The 19,721-nt window shown below is 42.3% G+C and overlaps 1 protein-coding gene across 1 annotated transcript in view; it reads right to left on the bottom strand.

The window, feature by feature from the left end:
* The window catches only part of CFAP61 (cilia and flagella associated protein 61), a 227,179-nt gene that overhangs the window by 166,157 nt on the left and 41,301 nt on the right, over positions 1–19,721 (bottom strand). The window contains exon 8 of the mRNA XM_043480559.1: positions 17,761–18,180. Coding sequence (XP_043336494.1) covers positions 17,761–18,180 — 420 coding nt within the window. The remainder of the gene's footprint in view (positions 1–17,760; positions 18,181–19,721) is intronic.

Raw genomic sequence — 19,721 nt, 5'->3', positions numbered from 1 at the left:
TTCCCTACCCAGTGATCAAACCCAGGTCTCCCACACTGCAGGCAGAACCAGCTGAGCCACAAGGGAAGCCCATGTGTATGTGCGTATGTGTATATATATATTCTTTTTCAGATTCTTTTCCCTTACAGGTTATTACAAAATACCGAGTAGAGTTCCCAGAGCTATACAGTAGGTCCGTGTTGTTTATGTATTGAATTTACTTTATAATTTGCAACCCCATGGACTGTAGCTCACCAAGCTCCCCAGTCATGGGATTCTCCAGGCAAGAATACTGGAGTGGGCTGCCATTCCCTTCTCCATCTTCCCCACCCACGAGTCAAACCCGGGTCTCCTGCATTGCAGGAGGACTCTTTACTACCTGAGCCACCAGGGAAGCCCATTTTAATTAGGACAAAATTACTAAAAAGCCAGAAATTTCAGGGACTGGATTAGATTCGCAGTCAACAATTAATCCTGGAGCTCTCACTGTCTGACAGGCTAATGCTCAGAAGACAATTTCCAATGACAACGGCTAATTGTCTGGGCTAAAGTGTCATGGGTGCTGCTGCTTATTTCAAAGCAGCTGCCGCACTCGTCCCCAGAGGTGGCTGCATTTCAGAACTGGGCGAGGTGAGGCCATGTCTCTCCTTCCCATGTCTCTGGGGTTTTGTGGGGTTTAATTAGTTAATGTTCTTAATGTGCCCTGAGATCCTCAGACGTGAGGTGCTGTCCCGGGGAAAGTCAGGTAGTGGTTTTATATGACACGCAGCTAGAAACACTACTGAGGCTGTGAATTTAATTGTTATTCTATTTGCTTACATCACCTAAGTAGCTTGGAAGTCACGAACCAGGGCTTTATTCTAGTGGGAGGGAAGGCACCGTTTGCTGACACTTTCTCTCTGAGTGAGACTGAGAAGGGGCTACTCTGAGGAGGGGTTACCATGATGTGAATAAAACATCATATTATCATCCCAAGGGACAGCACCCACTATTGCATTCCTAACTTAATATTCTTTTTCTTAAAAAGACTTCCCAAATTGTATAAACCCAAGGTCCCACCAGACCTGGTTCTACCCTGCTCTTTATCTAACAGGAAAAATATGTGAAAGTAGCTCCGTCATGTCCGACTCTTTGTGACCCCATGGATTATACAGTCCACAGAATTCTCCAGGCCAGAATACTGGAGTGGGTAGCCTTTCCCTTCTCCAGGGTATCTTCCCAACCCAGGGATCGAACCCAGGTCTCCTGCATTGCAGGTGGATTCTTTACCAGCTGAGCCCCAAAGGAAGTCCAAGAATACTGGAGTGGGTAGCCTTTCCCCTCTCCAGCGGATCTTCCTGACCCAAAAATCAAATTGGGGTCTCCTGAATTGCAGGTGGATTCTTTACCAACTGAGCTATCAGGGAAGTCCTTTGTCTAACAGGAAAAATACATAGGGAAAGCTAAATAATACATTCTGAAGGCTTTAGGAAAAAGTAACAGTATACAATCTGGCGGTTTTTAACTTAAAAAAAATAATCAAAAATCCTACTAGATTTTTCTTTTTTGTGAAATGAAATAAAGTGATTCTAAAAGAGTAATGGAAGAAGAACTAGTCAACAAAACTTTAAGGAAAAAGAAGAAAGAGTCCAAATTTTCTAACAAACATTAAGACATATTATATAAAGCCATAGTTATTAAAATAGCAGGTTATCAGGAGCAGGAACAGAACAGAATGAAATCCAAAAAAGAGCCTAAATGTTCATATACAGTAAAGGTAGCACTGGTGTGGAAGCATAAACAATACAATAAACAGTGCTGATCAAATGGGAAAAGAATGGGTCCCAATTTCATATAATACACAAAGGTCATTCGCAGATACATTAACAGCTTAAAGTTCTTTTTTTTAATACTTTTAAATTATGAGAAGAACATATAAGAGAATCTCTCTATTATTTTAGGGGTGGACAAATCTTTCCTTTCAAATGTAGAAGGCAGAAGTCTTAAAAATATTGACATACTTGACCCCATCACAACTTAAAAGTTTTATCAAAAGAACCCTAAAGTGTTTCTTAAATAAGTAGATACACGGAGAAAATATTTGCAACACACATAATAGACCAAGAACTGAAGTCTAGGGGAAGAGAAAAAAAGCAATAGGCAAAGAAAATGAATGGACAGGAGACGCAAATGACCAATAAACACATAAAACGTGTCCAACCTCAGTAACAGAGAAATGAAGTTTAAACAATAATATCTCCTTTCACAGCTATCATACTGGCAAAAGTTAAACGTGCTGACAACACTAAGTCCTGGAGAACTAGGAGAGGCTCGGGAGGAAGGCCACCGTTGTGGCCACACTGGGTATATTTCCAGGCTGGCAAGAGCAGTTCTGGGAACACAGCCTGTGGAAACACTCTCAAGGGGCCCAAGGCGAAGTGTGCAAGAATACTTACTGTAGCACAGTTTGTGATACGAAATAGTGGAAACAATTTGCATCCATCTGAGGACAAGTGTGTCACATTTCATAGAGTGAAATCCTATCCAGAAGATAAAAGGAGCGTCCCAGACCTAAGCTTATTGACATTATTAGATCTCAAAGAACTGAGTGAAGAAGCAAACTTCAGAACTTCACAAACCCAAAAGGTGCCATTTATGTAAAAAAAAAAAACACTGCCACGAAATGGCAGAATTTTTTCCAATGAACACATGGACTTCATATAAAAGCAGAAAAAGAAGTCTGGATGGAAGCCTACTAACGTTATAAAAATGGCCATTTCTGGGAATGAGAGGGAGAACCAGGCTGGGATATTGATCCAAGGGAATTCAACTCTAACTGCATTATCTTAACTTTTTAAAGGAGGACAGTTTCATGCATTAACTCAATTAAGATCTCCCCAAAAATGTCTATTTATGAGAGTAATTTCATTTCAGAATATTACAAAATGGTTATTTTCTTTAGTATTTTAATATTATGGCTGATTTCAGAAAAGATTGACAAATGAATTTAAGCCCTCACCTTTTAGAAGAGGAAAAATTAAAGGTTCAAGTTAAAACATTCATTCAGCTGAAGTTCAGTGGAGAACGAGGAGTTGCAGTCACATGAGGTACCCAGCAGTACAAAAGAACCAGACAGAGGTAGTCCTTACTCTAAGAGGCTCACAAGTGATCAGGGTAGGTAGGTGTGCATGCACACACTCACAGCCCCCCCCCCCACATACACCCCTAACTACCTTGCAGTAGGGAAGTTGCTAAAGCAGAGGTATGAACAAAGCACATTGTTCCCTTATTTATTCATTCATTTAAAAATTTATATTTCATACCTACCACCTGGTGCACATTAACAAACTAGACATTAAAGATTTGGCAGCAAATGAGACTAACTTGCCCTTCCAAATAAAGTCAGTAAGAGAAGAAGAAATACTAAGCTATGCTAGATGGTGTGTAGAAAACAAGAGCCTGGGAGCTGCTTCAGTTTGAGCAGTCAGTGTTCTATTGAGTATGTAAAGTGAAAGAGAAAGTGTTAGTGTCTCAGCTGTGTCCAACTTTTTGTGACCCCGTGGACTGTAGCCCACCAGGCTCCTCTGTCCATGGGATTTCCCAGGCAAGAATACTGGAGTGGGTTGCCGTTCTCTTCTCCGGGGGATCTTCCCGACCCAGGAATCGAACCCAGGTCTCCTGCATTGCAGGCAGACTCTTTACTATCTGAGCCACCAGGGAAGCCCATTGGACGTGTAAACTGAGATCTAAAGGATAAGAAGGAGCCTCAAGACAGTAAGAAGATGGAGACAGTGAGCAAACAGCACATTCACGGACTGCTGAAGAGTGAGGGTACCCTTACTTCCTGATCTGTTTCCTTCCTTGCTTTGCCTCCAGCCCTTTGGTCTTCCTTATAACTGTGTTAGTTTCTTGTGGCTGCTGTGACAAGTGGCTTAAAACAACAGAAATGTATTCTTCCAGAGTTCTGGAAGCCAGAAATCCAAAATCAGTATCTCTGGGCAGAAGTCAAGGTGTCAGCAGGGCCAGGCTCCCTCTTTCAGGATAATCTTATCTCCAGATCCTTCATCACATTGAGGAAGACCTTTTACCAAAATGAAGGCAGCATTTACTCATTCCAGGGGTTAGGGTGAGAACGTCCTTTGGGAGGTCACGTTTCCATCTAAACTCAGAAGCACCTGTTGCTGTCTGGATGCTCTGTATCCACTCAAGGGCTTTCCAGGAAGGTCAGACTGAACTTGTCCAAATCAGAAGTCACAGCATCTCCATCAAATGACTCATTCACGCTTTTTATTTCCATCTGGCAAGACGGTTCCACCATCCACCTGGCTTCCGAAGACATCCTTGAGGCTTCCCTCTTCTACAACCCTCCTTCCCCATACGCAATAAAATATCAGGTTCCATTAATTCTCCAAAATATCTCCCAAGTTCATTCACAGTCACAGCTCTAGTTCAGCCCCTTCTCATCTCTTTCCTGCACACTCTAGTGGCCCCTGGGAACTCTTCCTGAAAACTAGAAGTTGATGGTGTGTCCCTTTCTGGTTCAACATTCCCAGGCTGCTCATCAGATATGCTATGATTAACAAGAGTCTAGAGTCTTTGCTTCGCCACCCTCTGTCTCCTGACCTACTTCCTCCCTCCTGCTGCCCCCTCCCTTCCTGCTCCAACAACACTGGGCTGGTGCTCTCCCCTCACATGCCCTGGTCTCTAACACCTCCTTGCTTTTGCACAGGCACAATGTCTTTCCTCTGTTGAAATTCTTTCTGCTTCTTCACCCACAAAGCTCCAATTTGTTTTTGAAGTTCTGATTCAAAAGCTTTCTTTCTATGAAGTCCTATATTGATGTTCCCAAGATGACTTAGGTGTAATTCTGCTGGGATCTCAACACAATTTTCTCTCCTTCAAAACAATTCTCTGATTGTAAATTCATTTGTCTGCATGTTTGTCCAACCATTAGGCCATGAGGGGCTCACCACATACTGGATCAGGCTCCCAAAGACTAGTATATGGGATACACTCCATATTGGCTGAGTGACTGGCAGGAAGCTGAGGATAAAGTCCATACAAAGGAAACCACTCAGCAAACCACAGGAGAGCAGGACAAAGACCTTTTCCATATTTTTCAAGGACACTCTTCCTTTCTGGACTGCAGGGCAACCTCCAAGCCATATAGCATGATGAACTTGAGCTCACTGTCTTGATATGAGACTTTAGGTTTTAGCCTTAAACAGGCTAAATTGGAGTTTGTGTCTCTGGAGGACAGGAGAAAGAAGGCCATGACAAAAATCACCAGCCTTATTCTTCTGTGAGCATGGGTTGTAGTCATGACGCTCATTTTTCATCCTTAGTCTGTTCAGGCCTTTTGTCATGTAGTGTCCTCCACTCTGATTCTGAGCTTAGCCTGGATCTGCTTTGGATAAGTGACATGTGTTAGTTCAATGCCCAGACCTCAAGAGGCTTTGTGTGTTTCTGCTTGATCTCTGGTGCCTCTGCCATCACCATGATAACATGTCCCATCCAGCCTGTGAGAGGCACATGGAGTGGACCCAAGGCCAGCCTAGATCTGCCAACAGGCAACCAACCCCAAGACGGGTGGGAAGACCCAGCCACGGGCAGCAGAGCTGTCTAGCTGATCCAGCTGTGTGGGTGTAGGACGCCACTGCGCTTCTGTAGTTGTTTGTTAGCGGCATTCTTGTGGTAATGGACTGTTGATACAGTCACAAAACACAGTACAGAGAATCAACTCAATTCTGAACCTGGTTCTCTGAAAAATAAAATTGACACTGGTGAGATTAAGAAAGGAAAAGACATACGAGAAAAATACCAGGAATAAAACAGAAACGTGGGGAACGTCTATAACGTAAGACGATAGATATAAACCCATAAGAGAAGAAAATGAACTAAATACTAAAATTAAAAGACAGCGGCTGTTACACTAGATAAAAACAACAACCAAATTTATGCTATTTACAAAAGACAAACCTAAAATGTAAGAAAACAGGAAGGATGAAGATAAAAGAATGGGAAGAGATATGGCATGCCTATATGAGCTAAAGAAAGCAAGCGTGGCCACATTAAAACCAGAAAAAGTAGACTTTAAGGCAAAAACCTTTCACCAGAGATAAAGAAGGACACTTCATAACTGGTTTTTTTAATTTCAAGGAAGACATGACTTAAAAATCATGCACCTAATTACATAGACTCAAAAAAAAAAATAATAACATAGACTCAAAATACATAATGAAACAATGATAGGAGTAGAAATTTATATATCTACAATCAAAGCAGGAGATTTTAACAGACCTCTCATGAATTGATCAAACAACTGATGAGGTCAAAAGGATAAAATATTTGACATTGTTATCAAACATAAATCTAAATATAGAACCTTGTACCTAACAACTAAAGATTATACATTTTTTTCATGGACTCAAGGAATATTTACCAAAATCAACCATAAGCTCAACAAATTTTAAAGGATTAAAATCACACAGGGGAGGTTCTCTGACTAATAACTTTCCAGGGCCAAGATGGAGCTGCTCTTGCCTGGTGGGGGGCAGGTCAGAAAACTGAAACTTGGGTAACCTTCATGTTCCTGTAAATGCTACACTCAACCAGAAATGTAGTCGATCCTGTCAGCCAATCCTCAAACGCCAACTCAACACTGGGCCTTCTTACCCCAAACCAGGGTGACTGTGAGACTTGGCCAACCAGATATTTTCTCTTCCTTATTCTTTATCCTATAAAAGCTCCCTGCCTTTTTGTCCAGTTTGCAGTTCTCTGAAAAGAGACCATCCACTTCATGAAGTATTAAAGTTTATTTATATCACATAAATTGTCTTCTTTAATCATTTTGTGTATGTGTTAGTTACTCAGTCGTGTCCAACTCTTTGCCACCCCATGGGTTGTACCTGCCAGGCTCCTCTATTCATGGAATTCTCCAGGCAAGAATAATGGGGTGGGTTGCCATTCCCTTCTACAGAGGATCTTCCAGTACGTGTGTGTGTGTGTGTGTGTGTGTGTGTGTGTGTGTGTGTGTGTGTGTGTGTGTGTGTGTGTGTGTGTGTGTGTGTGTGTGTGTGTGTGTGTGTGTGTGTGCGTGTGTGTGTGTGTACACACACACACACACACTGGAGTTATATATATCTATATATGTATATATACCAGCAATTGTACTCTAATCATTTTTAAACCTTCATATACTAAACAATGCTTTTCTAGAAAAATCTAATTTCCTAAAGTTGATTTGAAAGAAATAGAAAATTTGAGTATGTTAATAACCTTGAGGGGAAAAGGAACATTGTCAGTCATGAATCTGAAGTCAGAAGCCATCTTCCAAGGTGACTTCCCTGGTCTTTCACTGGGCGAGCCCACGTGTTCCTGAAAGTCTGAAAATGCCCAGAGCCAGAGCAACGTGCAGTGAAGAAAAGGCTTGCAAAATGCAGCAAAATAACTGGCTTCGCGTTGGGCTTAGAATGAATACATCTTCCTTTGCTTGCTTCCATGAGCAACGACTGTGATTTTTAGCAACTGCCTCCTTAGCTGCTTGCTTGCTCAGATTAAATTTGCTCTGTGATATTTTAAGAGTTGTTGAAACCCCTGTGTAAACAGACACGGAACTCTTGGTGACCCCCGTGCAATGGGTGCAGCCCATTGTCAGCCAATGTAATCAAGGGAGAATTCAGAGTATTCATCATAAGCAATTGATTTTCAAGAGAAAAGTCAGCAGGATCAAACAGCCTGTTGGGATGAAAACCCTCTGAATCACCCCTATCACCGTGTTTTCTAGCAACTAACTCCTGACTCCATATAGTGTAATGGCCAAATTACTATAATTATCCTGCAACACAAGTGCCATATCAACATTATTTTAAACATGGATTTTTTGCATAATCTTTCATTATTATCATTCAGCCTCCCATTTGGAAATGGAAAACAACAACAAACTGTGATCTACCCCCAAAAGAAGAAAGGTCACCAGAGAGAACAAATAAAAGGGCTATTTACATGTGAATGTGGTAAGAGAGACGCATTTTACAGTCAAACACACTCTTGAAATTCATTAAATGCCTTCTCCCCTGCTTCATAAATATGGGCAAAAGACATGCTGCCTACTGAGAAAATAATCCCAGTACATAATGATCATAACGAATATAAATAAAACCACTTTTCTCTCAAAGACCTCAAGGCCCTATGTACAAATGCATTTGTATTTCAACCGCTGAGAAACGGATCTGACTGGTGAATGCAGCGGAGTCATCACTTAGCTAGTGGCTCCCAGTGCTGATGAGGTAGATAGGACCACTCCTCCCAGACATCCAGCTCCCAGCACAATTGGGGAGTCTTCAGAAGGTGCCCTCGCCTGTCGCCACTGTCTTTAAAGGCATCCAAAAGGGCTTAGAAACCAGTACCTGAATGAAGACAGGTAAGTAATCAAAAGACTTTCCAGGGCAATGACCCTAACAAGACTGGTTTCCAGCCCTGACTGCCTCCTTCCTGGTATGATACCAGCCCAAGGGTTCCACCTGGAAAACCCATGCAAGCGTTTATACTGTTAATGAAGTTAAAATTTGTATTCTAAGGCAAGTCAAGGAAAATCTAAACATAAACATTTTTCTATGTCCCTTGTTCTCCTCTCTCTCCTCTTCTGTGTTACGAATGGACCAAACTCCTCATTAGTAGAAATACCTGATCAACAATATAGAGCAACATTCTCTCAGTATCCACAGAACAACTCCTTAAGAGAAAATATTTCTGGGATTCCCCTGTGGCCCACTGGTTAGGACTCCACATTTCCAGTGTGGGGGACTCACATTCAATACTTGGTTGAGGAACTAAGATCCTTCAAGGCATGCGATACTGCCAGAAAAATACATAAAGATGATATTCATTCTTGACCTTGTAAGGGTTTATGATGAGCCACCACTTTGTACTGTGATACTGAATGGTTTGCCTTGGAAACAAACAGAGATCATTCTGTTGTTTTTGAGATTGTACCCAAGTACTGCATTTCGGACTCTTTTGTTGACTACGATGGCTACTCCATTTCTTCTAAGGGATTCCTGCCCACAGTAGTAGATATAATGGTCATCTGAGTTAAATTCACCCATTCCAGTCCATTTTAATTTGATGATTCCTAAAATGTCAATGTTCACTCTTGCTATCTCCTGTTTGGCCACTTCCAATTTGCTTTGATTCATGGACTTAACATTCCAGGTTCCTATGCTATATTGCTCTTTACAGCATCAGACTTTACTTCCATCATCAGTCATATCCATAAATGGGTGTTGTTTTTGCTGGAAAGGGTCAGTTCTCATTCTGATCCCAAAGAAAGGCAATGCCAAAGAATGCTCAAACTACCACACAATTGTACTCATCTCACACGCTAGCAAAGGAATGCTCAAAATTCTCCAAGCCAGGCTTCAACAGTACGTGAACTGTGAACTTCCAGATGTTCGAGGTGGATTTAGAAAAGGCAGCGGAAATAGAGATCAAATTGCCAACATCCACTGGATCATCGAAAAAGCAAGAGAGTTTCAGAAAAACATCTATTTCTGCTTTATTGACTATGCCAAAGCTTTTGACTGTGTAGATCACAACAAACTGTGGAAAATTCTTCAAGAGATGGGGATACAAGACCACCTGACCTGTCTCCTGAAAAATCTGTATGCAGGTCAGGAAGCAACAGTTAGAACTGGACATGGAACAACAGACTGATTCCAAATCAGGAAGGAGTACATCAAGACTGCATATTGTCACCCTGCTTATTTAACTTATATGCAGAGTACATCATGAGAAATGCTGGACTAGATGAAGCACAAGCTGGAATCAAGATTGCTGGGAGAAATATCAGTAACCTCAGATATGCAGATGACACCACCCTTATGGCAGAAAGCAAAGAAGAACTAAAGAGCCTCTTCATGAAAATGAAAGAGAGTGAAAAAGTTGGCTTAAAACTCAACATTCAGAAAACTAAGATCATTGCATCTGGTCCCATCACTTCATGGCAAATAGATGGGGAAACAGTGGAAACGGTGACAGACTTTATTTTGGGGGGGCTCCAAAATCACTGCAGATGGTGACTGCAGCCATGAAATTAAAAGATGCTTGCTCCTTGGAAGAAAAGTTATGATCAACCTAGACAGCTTATTAAAAAGCAAAGACATTACTTTGCCAATAAAGGTCTGTCTAGTCAAAGCTATGGCTTTTCCAGTAGTCATGTAGGGATGTGAGAGCTGGACTATAAAGAAAGCTGAGTGCTGAAGAATTGATGCTTTTGAACTGTGGTGTTGAAGAAGACTCTTGAGAGTCCCTTGGATTGCAAGGAGATCCGACCAGTCTATCTTAAAGGAGATCAGTCCTGGGTGTTCATTGGAAAGGCTGATGCTGAAGCTGAAACTCCAATACTTTGGCCACCTGATATGAAGAACTGACTCATCTGAAAAGACCCCGATGCTGGGAAAGATTGAAGGTTGGGGGGGAGAAGGGGATGACAGAGGGTGAGGTGGTTGGATGGTGTCACCGACTCAACGGATATGAGTTTGGTGATAGACAAACTCCGGGAGTTGGTGGTAGACAGGGAGGCCTGGCGTGCTGCAGTCCACAGGGTCGCAAAGAGTTGGACACGACTGAGGGACTGAACTGAACTGAACCACTTTGTACTTAATCTGGATTGTGAAAACTATCTACATCATTGAAAGTACAGCCCTCTGCCTCAAAAACCTATACAACTGTGCTTTGACCTCTAACAGGTGCAACCATTTTCGGAGCTATCTGAGAGGTTGTTCCTGGGTTAAAAACCTCAATCTTGCTAGAATAAAATTCCCCATTTCTTTCTTAGATTGACTGATTAATTTTTCATCAACACTGTCACCATGGAGATAACTGTGTCAGCCTGGGCATAAGCCTGGAATTATTTATTTGTTTTGTCAACTTCTTTAACACACCATTAGAACTCACATAGTTACTTCTGGAAAACTAGAGCTGGCAAGAGTGGCTAAAGTTTCAGAAGAATGCAATTTTCTTACCTTTGTATACCAAAAAGACATTTGTTGTTGTTTTTAAAAAAAGATGAAATTCAAGCTGTGACAAATATGAGTCAGTATATTAGACTTTGTATGAGCATCAGGTAGAGGGGACATTACTGCCATGTCTTGCAGCCTTGGCCACAGGGCTCCAGAGAACCACCAACACAGGATCCTAGGTGTCACTGAATGTTGAATCATGTTCCCACAAAATTCATGCTTTAAGTCCTAGCCCCTTAATATCTCAGAATGTGACTATCTGGAGAAAGGGCCTGTCATTTATTTTTCAGAGTTTTTAATGTCAACCATTTAAAAAGTCTTTATTGAATTTGTCACAATATTGCATCTGTTTTATGTTTTGGTTCTTTTGGCCACAAGGCATGTGGAGTATTAACTCCCCAACCAGGAACCTGCACCCCCTGCATTGGAAAACAAAGTCTTAACCACTGGATCACCAGGTAAGGCCTAAGAAAGGGCCTTGGAAGAGACAGAGTAATATGAGGTCAGATGGGTGGGCCCTTAAGCTACTATGTGTCCTCATAAGAAGAGGGGATTAGGACACAGACAGGAACAGAAGGGAAAACCATGTGAAGACACAAGGAAAAGATGATCATCTATAAGCCAAGGAGGGAGGCCTCAGAAGAAATCACCCTGCCGACAACTTGATCTCAGACTTCTCATCTTCAGAACTGTGAGAAAATCATTTTCTGTTGTTTAAGCCCCCTGTTCTGTGGGACCCTTCTATGACAGCCTGAACAAATCCATACAGAGTCCAAGAGGGTCACTACTTAAGTAATTATAGACCATACTAGTTGGTATTAATAAATACATGGTCTGAGATACAATATCCAAATATCTTGGCGGAAATACTGCTAGGCTCTATAGATGAGTGTTTCATCCACATTTGGAATCTATGTTAAAAGAAGAATAAAGTATAAAACAGAAAGCAACCCAGACATATAAAATAGAACCTTAGGAAGAGAGGCTAGACAACCTGGGCTACTTGATTAAATAAGACTTGATTTAGCTGCTGTTTTTCAGCCCTCCATATTCCTTCTCCCTGCAGAAGAGAGACTGAGAAGCAAATGTAAGTGCAATAAAAGAAATTTAAATAGGACATAAGGGAACATTTCCTGACAATGAGCGATTTTCTTTCATTTAAAAGGCAACATTGCTATATGGAGATGTTGTGAAAATTATATTTTGAAGGGCCTTTTAAATGTAGATTAAGCAGTACTTTTCCTGGGTGGGCTGGTTATAAGAGGCTGCATTGGTTGGTTATTCTTCAGGACACCCACGATTCTGTTGTGTCAAACTGTATCTCTCCCAGCCAAGGGCACGTCGAGGTCCTTGGAGCCTACATGTGCTGGCCCCTGTGCATGTATTGAGATTCACTTTGCAGGACTCTTTCAAAACCAAGACTCTCACTCCCCAGGTCACACCAGCCTGCGTGACAAACAAAAGTTTCGTCTTTCGCTTGTTTTTAACTGGTAAATGTGTCAATGCCAGGGCAGCTGTGGAAATGCAGGCTGTGCCCTATTTTGCCTTATGCATCATCAAGAAAATTGCCAGCTCACTTCTGGTTCCAAAGTCTTCATTGTAATGATGCAGGGAACAAAAGACACAGCTTGATTTGCAATCGCTGGGCTGGGCCAGCGGTGGAGCCAACTGGAAAAAATACATATTGTTTTGAGCCATTTTATTGTCAGTGAAGGAAAATATTCATAAACTGCCAGCATATGGAGGGAGCATCCTGCTGCTTGTTCCCTCAGCTTTCAGACTCCTGGCATTTGAGGGATCTTGGGTCTCATTCAGTACAACCTCCCATACAAGTAGCAAGCCCTTTCCTGAGACTTACGACTATTCATGAATTTTTCCAATGTCTGGGGGAACTTGGCTACTTCTAAACGAGGTACTCTACTTAATAAAAAATAAACTTTTACTAGATTTTCCTTAAACTGTACAAAATCTGCATTCTTAGACTTTGTTCCCATTGGTCCCAATTTAGTCTCAAGGTTTAGCAGCTAAAAACCCAAATTTACAAGTGTGTGTAACAATTTATAGATGAAGAACCAGTGGCTAAAAGAACGGGATCATATACAAATTATTCAAGTAAAATGCAAAGTGAATGTGCATGGTTACACTTTTCAGATCCAATGGAAACTTTGGACACAGCTGAAATGATGAGATGGCAGCTGATCACAATATGTACAGTAGCTAAAGAATGAGGAACTTGATAACTAAATTCCATATAGGTTAAATGGATTCTGTATTCATAAATACAGTGAATCATGTAACTTTGATATTGTTAAATCATTAGAAACAATCAGCATCATATTACAAAGATTTAAATATTTTAAGATCTTTACCTAAAGAAGCTAGCAAACTGCATTTTTGTTTCTTTGCTTAATAAATAATTTGGTTGGAAAAAATAAAGAATGGGGACCACTGTACGAGCTCTGGAATGTTGAGCCATGATGTCACTCTGCTTGGAGGGGTGGAGGTTTGCATGAAATTGTTTCACAGCTGGTGGGATCAGACCCTACCTTGAGTCAGGACCTGAGAACAAGCAGTTTACTTGGGAGGTGATCCAGGAAGCACAGTAGGACGGTTAGGAAGAGAGAAGGGAAAGGAAGGCAGCTAATGAAACATATGTCATCACATGGATCACTAGCTGGAACTTCATCTCCTGGAGGAGCTCTGAGAAACAATGCAAAACTCAAATCTCAAAGCTATCCCACCGAGGGGTGAGGAAGCTGAGGCATTTATACCTCAACTCCTTTCAGTTGTAGTAAGTAAATGTTTTCACAGTTGGTGGGGAAAGACTAGACCAGCAGTGTGTTGGGGTGGGTTCTCTCAGAAGCAGACCCTGAGTCAAGGATTTGAGCACAACTGTCTATCTGGGAGTTGATGGAGAAGATATCAGTAGGGGAGCAGGGACAAGAAACAGGGAAGCTGGGGGACTTTCCCAGTGGTCCAGTGGTTAAGAGCCCACCTCCCAGTGCAGGGGACTCGGGTTTGATCCCTGATCAAGGTATTACGATCCCACATGCTATAGGGCAACTAAGCAATGAAAGATCCCATGTGCTGCAACTAAGATCCTGACACAGCCAAATAAGTAAATAAACATTTTTCAAAGAAGAAATGGAGAATCAGAGGCTGCTCCTGGGTTCTCAATGTCCTGGTACTTCCTGCCCACCTCTGGCACAGGACAGATTGGCCGTGCACAGTCCTGGCAAACAGGACAGATTGGCCGTGCACAATCCTGGCAAATCCCATAGACACAAGAGGTGAAGAGTCCAGAAGATGGGAGTTGCCCAGAGTGCGCACACACACACACACACACACACACACACATCACTGAGAGCTCCTAAAAGTGGTAACTCATTCAATAATTCATTGAAGTGAAAAAACTGATCATGTATTTGTATAGTAGACCCACCACTGGAGTTTTTGTCACAGCCACCCTAGACAAAAAGTCAAGTGGAAGGCTGAGCTGGGTTCTGGGTCAGCCCGTGCTAAGCTGTAACACCTTTTGTGAATTTGGGCAACAGGGGTCACCTTTCCCAGGTGGTGCCAGTGGTGAAGAACCTACCTGCCAAGGCAGGAGACCCAGGAGATGTGGTTTTGATTCCTGAGTTAGAAAGATTTCCCTGGAGGAGGGCATGGCAACCCACTCCAGTATTCTTGCCTGGAGAATCCTATGGACAGAGGAGCCGGGCAGGCTGCAGTCCATGGGGTTGCAAAGAGCCAGAGATGACTGAAGCAACACAGCACACATGAATGCACCTTTCTTAGCTCTCGTACATCAAGTCATGAGGATAAAATGAGACAATATATATGAAAATCCTTTGAAAGGTAAAAAGCATAACAAAATTGAAAGCATAAGGCATAACGGTGTGTGTCCACTGAAGCAAGAATTTTAGCTCGTATTTTAGAGAAATTATATTTCCTTTAACTTGAGACTTTCATCAGATAAAAAAGGACAGGATCATAACACATTTCCAGTTTTCTCTGGAGCCTCATTCTTTGTTGCTGTTGATGTGAAGGGGGAAGCAAAATGTGCCAGTGACTCTTTTCTGGAATATAATGAGCTGTTGATTCATGAATCCATCCCTGGGTTATTTGGAAGTCTACAGTAGTGTTTCCTGGTAACGAAACTTCATAATCACCTTTTTATTAGTGGAGCTGGATTTTCAAAAATAAACAAGACACACAAAATGACAAAAGAAATTTTCCTATTTCCTTTAGCTACCATCCTGTCCTAGATCAACTAATTTTAGGTAAAAATATTAAAAGTGGTAGAGAGAGTAGTAAGACTTCTTTCAGTTTCCATGTCTCTGAGGCTTTTGCTAAACAGACACACTTTGGCTAAACAGATTATGTGTTTTTGAGTCCAGGGTTAGGTCTAAATTTTGAATTGTGTTCCTGCCCATAAAGTTTCTAAGATAGGAACATCCCAGTCATTCTATGTAACTTCAGAGCTACTCAGAAACGTACTGAAAGGGAACCATATCTTTTCAACATTTTTCTAAAGATTTTTTTATGTGGACCATTGTAAAAGTCTTTATTGACTATTTTACAGTACTGCTTCCGTATGTTATAGTTTTCTGGCTGAGGGGTATGTGGGATCTTAGTTCCCTGATCAGAGATCAAACCCATACCCCCTGCTCTGGAAGGTGAAGTCTTAATCACTGGACTACCAGGGAAGTCCCTCAACTTGTTTATAATAATGACAACAATCAAGGGGAGAGGAAAAACAACCTTAATTTTTTCAGAACTTACTCCATGCTCGGCAGAGAGCTAAGGTTGTCATGTAGACATGACATGTTAGATGTAAACATCTAACATTTAACCATCCCAACGACTTTCTGGTTTTGATACTATTTTTATCTCCATTTTAGGCCTGAGACCCATTGAATGCTGCCTTCAAGAAGAATTTATACATTCGATGGAGAAGGAAATGGCAACCCACTCCAGTACTCTTACCTAGCAAACTCCATGGACGAAAGAGCCTGGTAGGCTACAGCCTGTGGGGTCCCAAAGAGTCGGACATGACTGAGTGACTCTTTCTTTCCTTCTTTCCTTCCTTCCTTCCTCCTTTCCTTCCTCCTTTCCTCCTTCCTTCCCTTCCTTCCCTTCCTTCCCTTCCTTTCTAAAAAAAAAAAAAAGTAAAAAAAAAAAAAAAGAAGAATTTATACATTCGAAAGTGACAATGATAACATATTATTCAAGACTGTCTCATGCTGAAGGTTCCTTCAGAACACTCCTGTATGTCTTAACTGAGAAGCAAGGGCAGGCCAGCCTTCACCATGAAACAGTAAAGACCTCAAAGCTCTTATTAATACAGAAGGGATCTCCCTATCCAGCTACAGCTCTGAAAGGTCTTTGTGACCCGTGTGAACATTCTGACTAGCTCCATGCACTTGGTTTCCTGTCCAGCCAGTAAGGTCTGCCAAACCAACACCTGTTGTTGTTTAGATCAACAAGTCCTCTGCTTGTCCCAACATGCTCCTCTTCCTATTTTTGAACAATCTTTTTTTTTTTTTTTACATCTAGAAGCATTTATTTTATGCAAAAAAACTGAAATATGAATATATGTACGCAGAAAGTGCACACATTACCTATGCTGAACAATGCCAAATAACAGTATATTGATGCAACAGTTGTCTTCAAAAATAAACATAAAAATGGAGCCCAGACTGGCAGACAAGAGCAAAATCTTGATATAGTCTTTCAGATACAAGAAAGCAGAGCAATTCAAGACGCCCAGATGTTAACCTGGGAAGACTCATGTAAGTGAAAGACCAACCACAAAGTGATGGATAATGACCGCTCAAAACGAGGATCCATGCTGATGGAGCACTAAGTTTTCTGGAGATGCTGAATAAAGCCCTGGACCTGAGTGATCTCAGTCAGACCCCACAATGCCCCTTCGTGGGAGGTGTTACTACTCTTCCTATTTCACAAATGAGGAAACCTAGGTTTGGAGAACTAGATTTACATACCCTGCTGCATCTCCTTGATTTAAGAAACAGAACACTTAACCTCAAAGAGGCTCATGGGTGCAGGGAGACTTTCTTAAAATACCAAAGTTTGAGATGACCCAGTTTCACTTGGTGAATTTCCTAATACAGACATGATTTTAAAATCAGTTCTACAGCATGTATACTATCTATGGTGAAACAGATCACCAGCCCAGGTGGGATGCATGAGACAAGTGCTCAGGCCTGGTGCACTGGGAAGACCCAGAGGAATCGGGTGGAGAGGGAGGTGGGAGGGGGGATGGGGATGGGGAATACGTGTAAATCTATGGCTGATTCTTATCAATGTATGACAAAACCCACTGAAATGTTGTGAAGTAATTAGCCTCCAACTAATTAAAAAAAAAATAAAATCAGTTCTAATATTGTAGATGGCTAAAAATAAGCAAGTTTAAAATGACTACTTGCAATAGACCTGTATTATATAATAAGTTGTTGATGACATAAACACAGAAGCACTAATTGTTGGGGTTACAACTTAAAGGCATATATACATATATCTGAATATATTTGTATAAATGAATCACTTTACTGTATACCTGAAACTAACATAACATAAATCAACTATACTTCAATTAAAAAAAATAAAATAAAAACTTAAGGACATACAGAATTTCTCTAGTTCTTGACTTAGAAGATTCACTTATGATATTCAGGTTTGGGGTTCTATGTGTATGCACAAGTAAAATCTTGAAACATGATCAATTATTTCACCACAAGTTACCTCTACTCTATCAATGAACTTCTGAAGGTAGACATTCTGAATTGAGGAGACCTTCAGTGGCAAGGCCGTGGTGTCTACCCAGGGCCATGCCCCTTGACCCTCTGTGCTCACAGATACAGGCACAAGGCTGTGAGACACCAGGAACCACTCCTGGAAGGGGACTGGGGACACAGTGGCCCAACAGGTGCCAGCACCCAGCTCCAGCACAGAGTCGAAAGCAGAGCACAGCGCACAAAGCCCCATCCCCGCGTGCTCCTGCGACAGCCACTGTACCTGAACTTCCGTGGATGCTGGACGCCGGGGGTGGTTCTAGGATGTCGTCCTGGTGCGGGATGCAGAGTCCATGGAAGGGTCCCAGGTCAAAGCACTTGTGCAGGAGCTGCAGGTTCACTTGTGAGCACACACTCATGAACCCGACAGCCACACCTTCCACCTGAAACGTCCAAGACATCTCATGACCATCCGACCTCAGGGGAATGGGCGCCATGAAACTCCCATGAGCCCCTGCCCCTGGGCCCCTGGAGCTGTATGAGGGAGGGAGCACCCCGTGGTCAGGCGCAGTGCACAGCACACACGACAGGCTCAAAAACAATGTCGTGGATGACCACCTTGGATGGAGGACAATCCATCATGGATGACCATCCTAGAGATGGGGCTGGAACTTAGGGAGGCTGTCATGGTGTTCTTGAGGGGAAACTTTGCCCAAACAATACCCCTGCCTGCCCTAAATCCTTTCATTTTCCTACTGCAAGCCCAACCCTTCTATCTACCTTCCTCCCCACCACAATGCAGTTCCAAGGAAGACCGGCCATTATTTCTAGTGGCCATCTGGTTGACCCCAATTTAGAACAAGTTAACAATTTGCTCCTTATCAGGTAGGTATTCTTCAATTTTCATGTGTGTGTGTGTGTGTGTGTGTTGTGTGTGTGCATGCACTCAAATTGTGCCCAACTCTTTGTGACCCCATGGACTGCAGACCGCCGGACTCCTCTGTCCACAGGATTTCCCAGACAAGAATACTGGAGTGGGTCACCATATCCTTCTCCAGGGGACCTTCCCAATGCTGGGATAGAACCTGCATCTCTTGAGTCTCCTCTATTGGCAGGTGGATTCTTTACAACTAGCGCCACATGGGAAGACTTATTTCTTTCATTCTCTTGAACATATATTTGACTGGATGGTCTCATGGGGAGGAGATGAGAGGAAGGAGGTTTAGTGGAAAGTTCTTAGAGAAATAAACTCATTGCACCTGTTAACCAGGTGTGTCTGATCTACAACATAATCACCTCTCAGCATCCTGTGCTGTGCTGTGTCACTCAGCCGTGTCTGACTCTTTGTGACCCCACGAACTGTAGCCCGCCAGGCTCCTCTGTCCACGGGGATTCTCCAGGCAAGAATACTGGAGTGGGTTGCTATGCCCTCCTCCAGGGCATCTTCCCAACCCAGGGATCAAACCCAGGTCTCCCACATTGCAGTCGGATTCTTTACTGTCTGAGCCACCAGAGAAGCCCTCTCAGCATCCTACCTGATTCTAAACCTCCTGCAATGGCCCTCATCATTTTAGGCCTTTGATGAGGAATACATCAGTGGGAAGATGAGGGTGACAGTGAGATATAATAAAAAATATTTGGTCTTCATCCCTCACTCCCTGCTCAAAGTTCATAAAACACTCATAATTTCCTGAAAGAAGAGTCTTTTATTCTTCATAATAAGCCCCTTAGTTATGCTAATGAGGTCACTTTCAGAGGATGGGAACTGGTTACCAGAGGAATCAGCCATGTGATTAGAGGGTTGGAACTTTCAGCCATGTTCCCTCAACCTCCAGGGCTTCCCAGGTGGCTCAGACAGTAAAGAATCTGCCTGAAATGTGAGAGGCCTGGGTTCGATCCCTGGGTCAGGAAGATTCCCTGGAGGAGGAAATGGCAACCCACTCCAGTATTCTTGCCTGGAGAATCCCCATGGACAGAGCCTGAG

This window comes from Cervus canadensis, chromosome 10, assembly GCF_019320065.1.
Source record: "Cervus canadensis isolate Bull #8, Minnesota chromosome 10, ASM1932006v1, whole genome shotgun sequence".
Lineage (NCBI taxonomy): Eukaryota > Metazoa > Chordata > Mammalia > Artiodactyla > Cervidae > Cervus > Cervus canadensis.
This window is presented reverse-complemented; position numbering and strand designations above follow the sequence as displayed.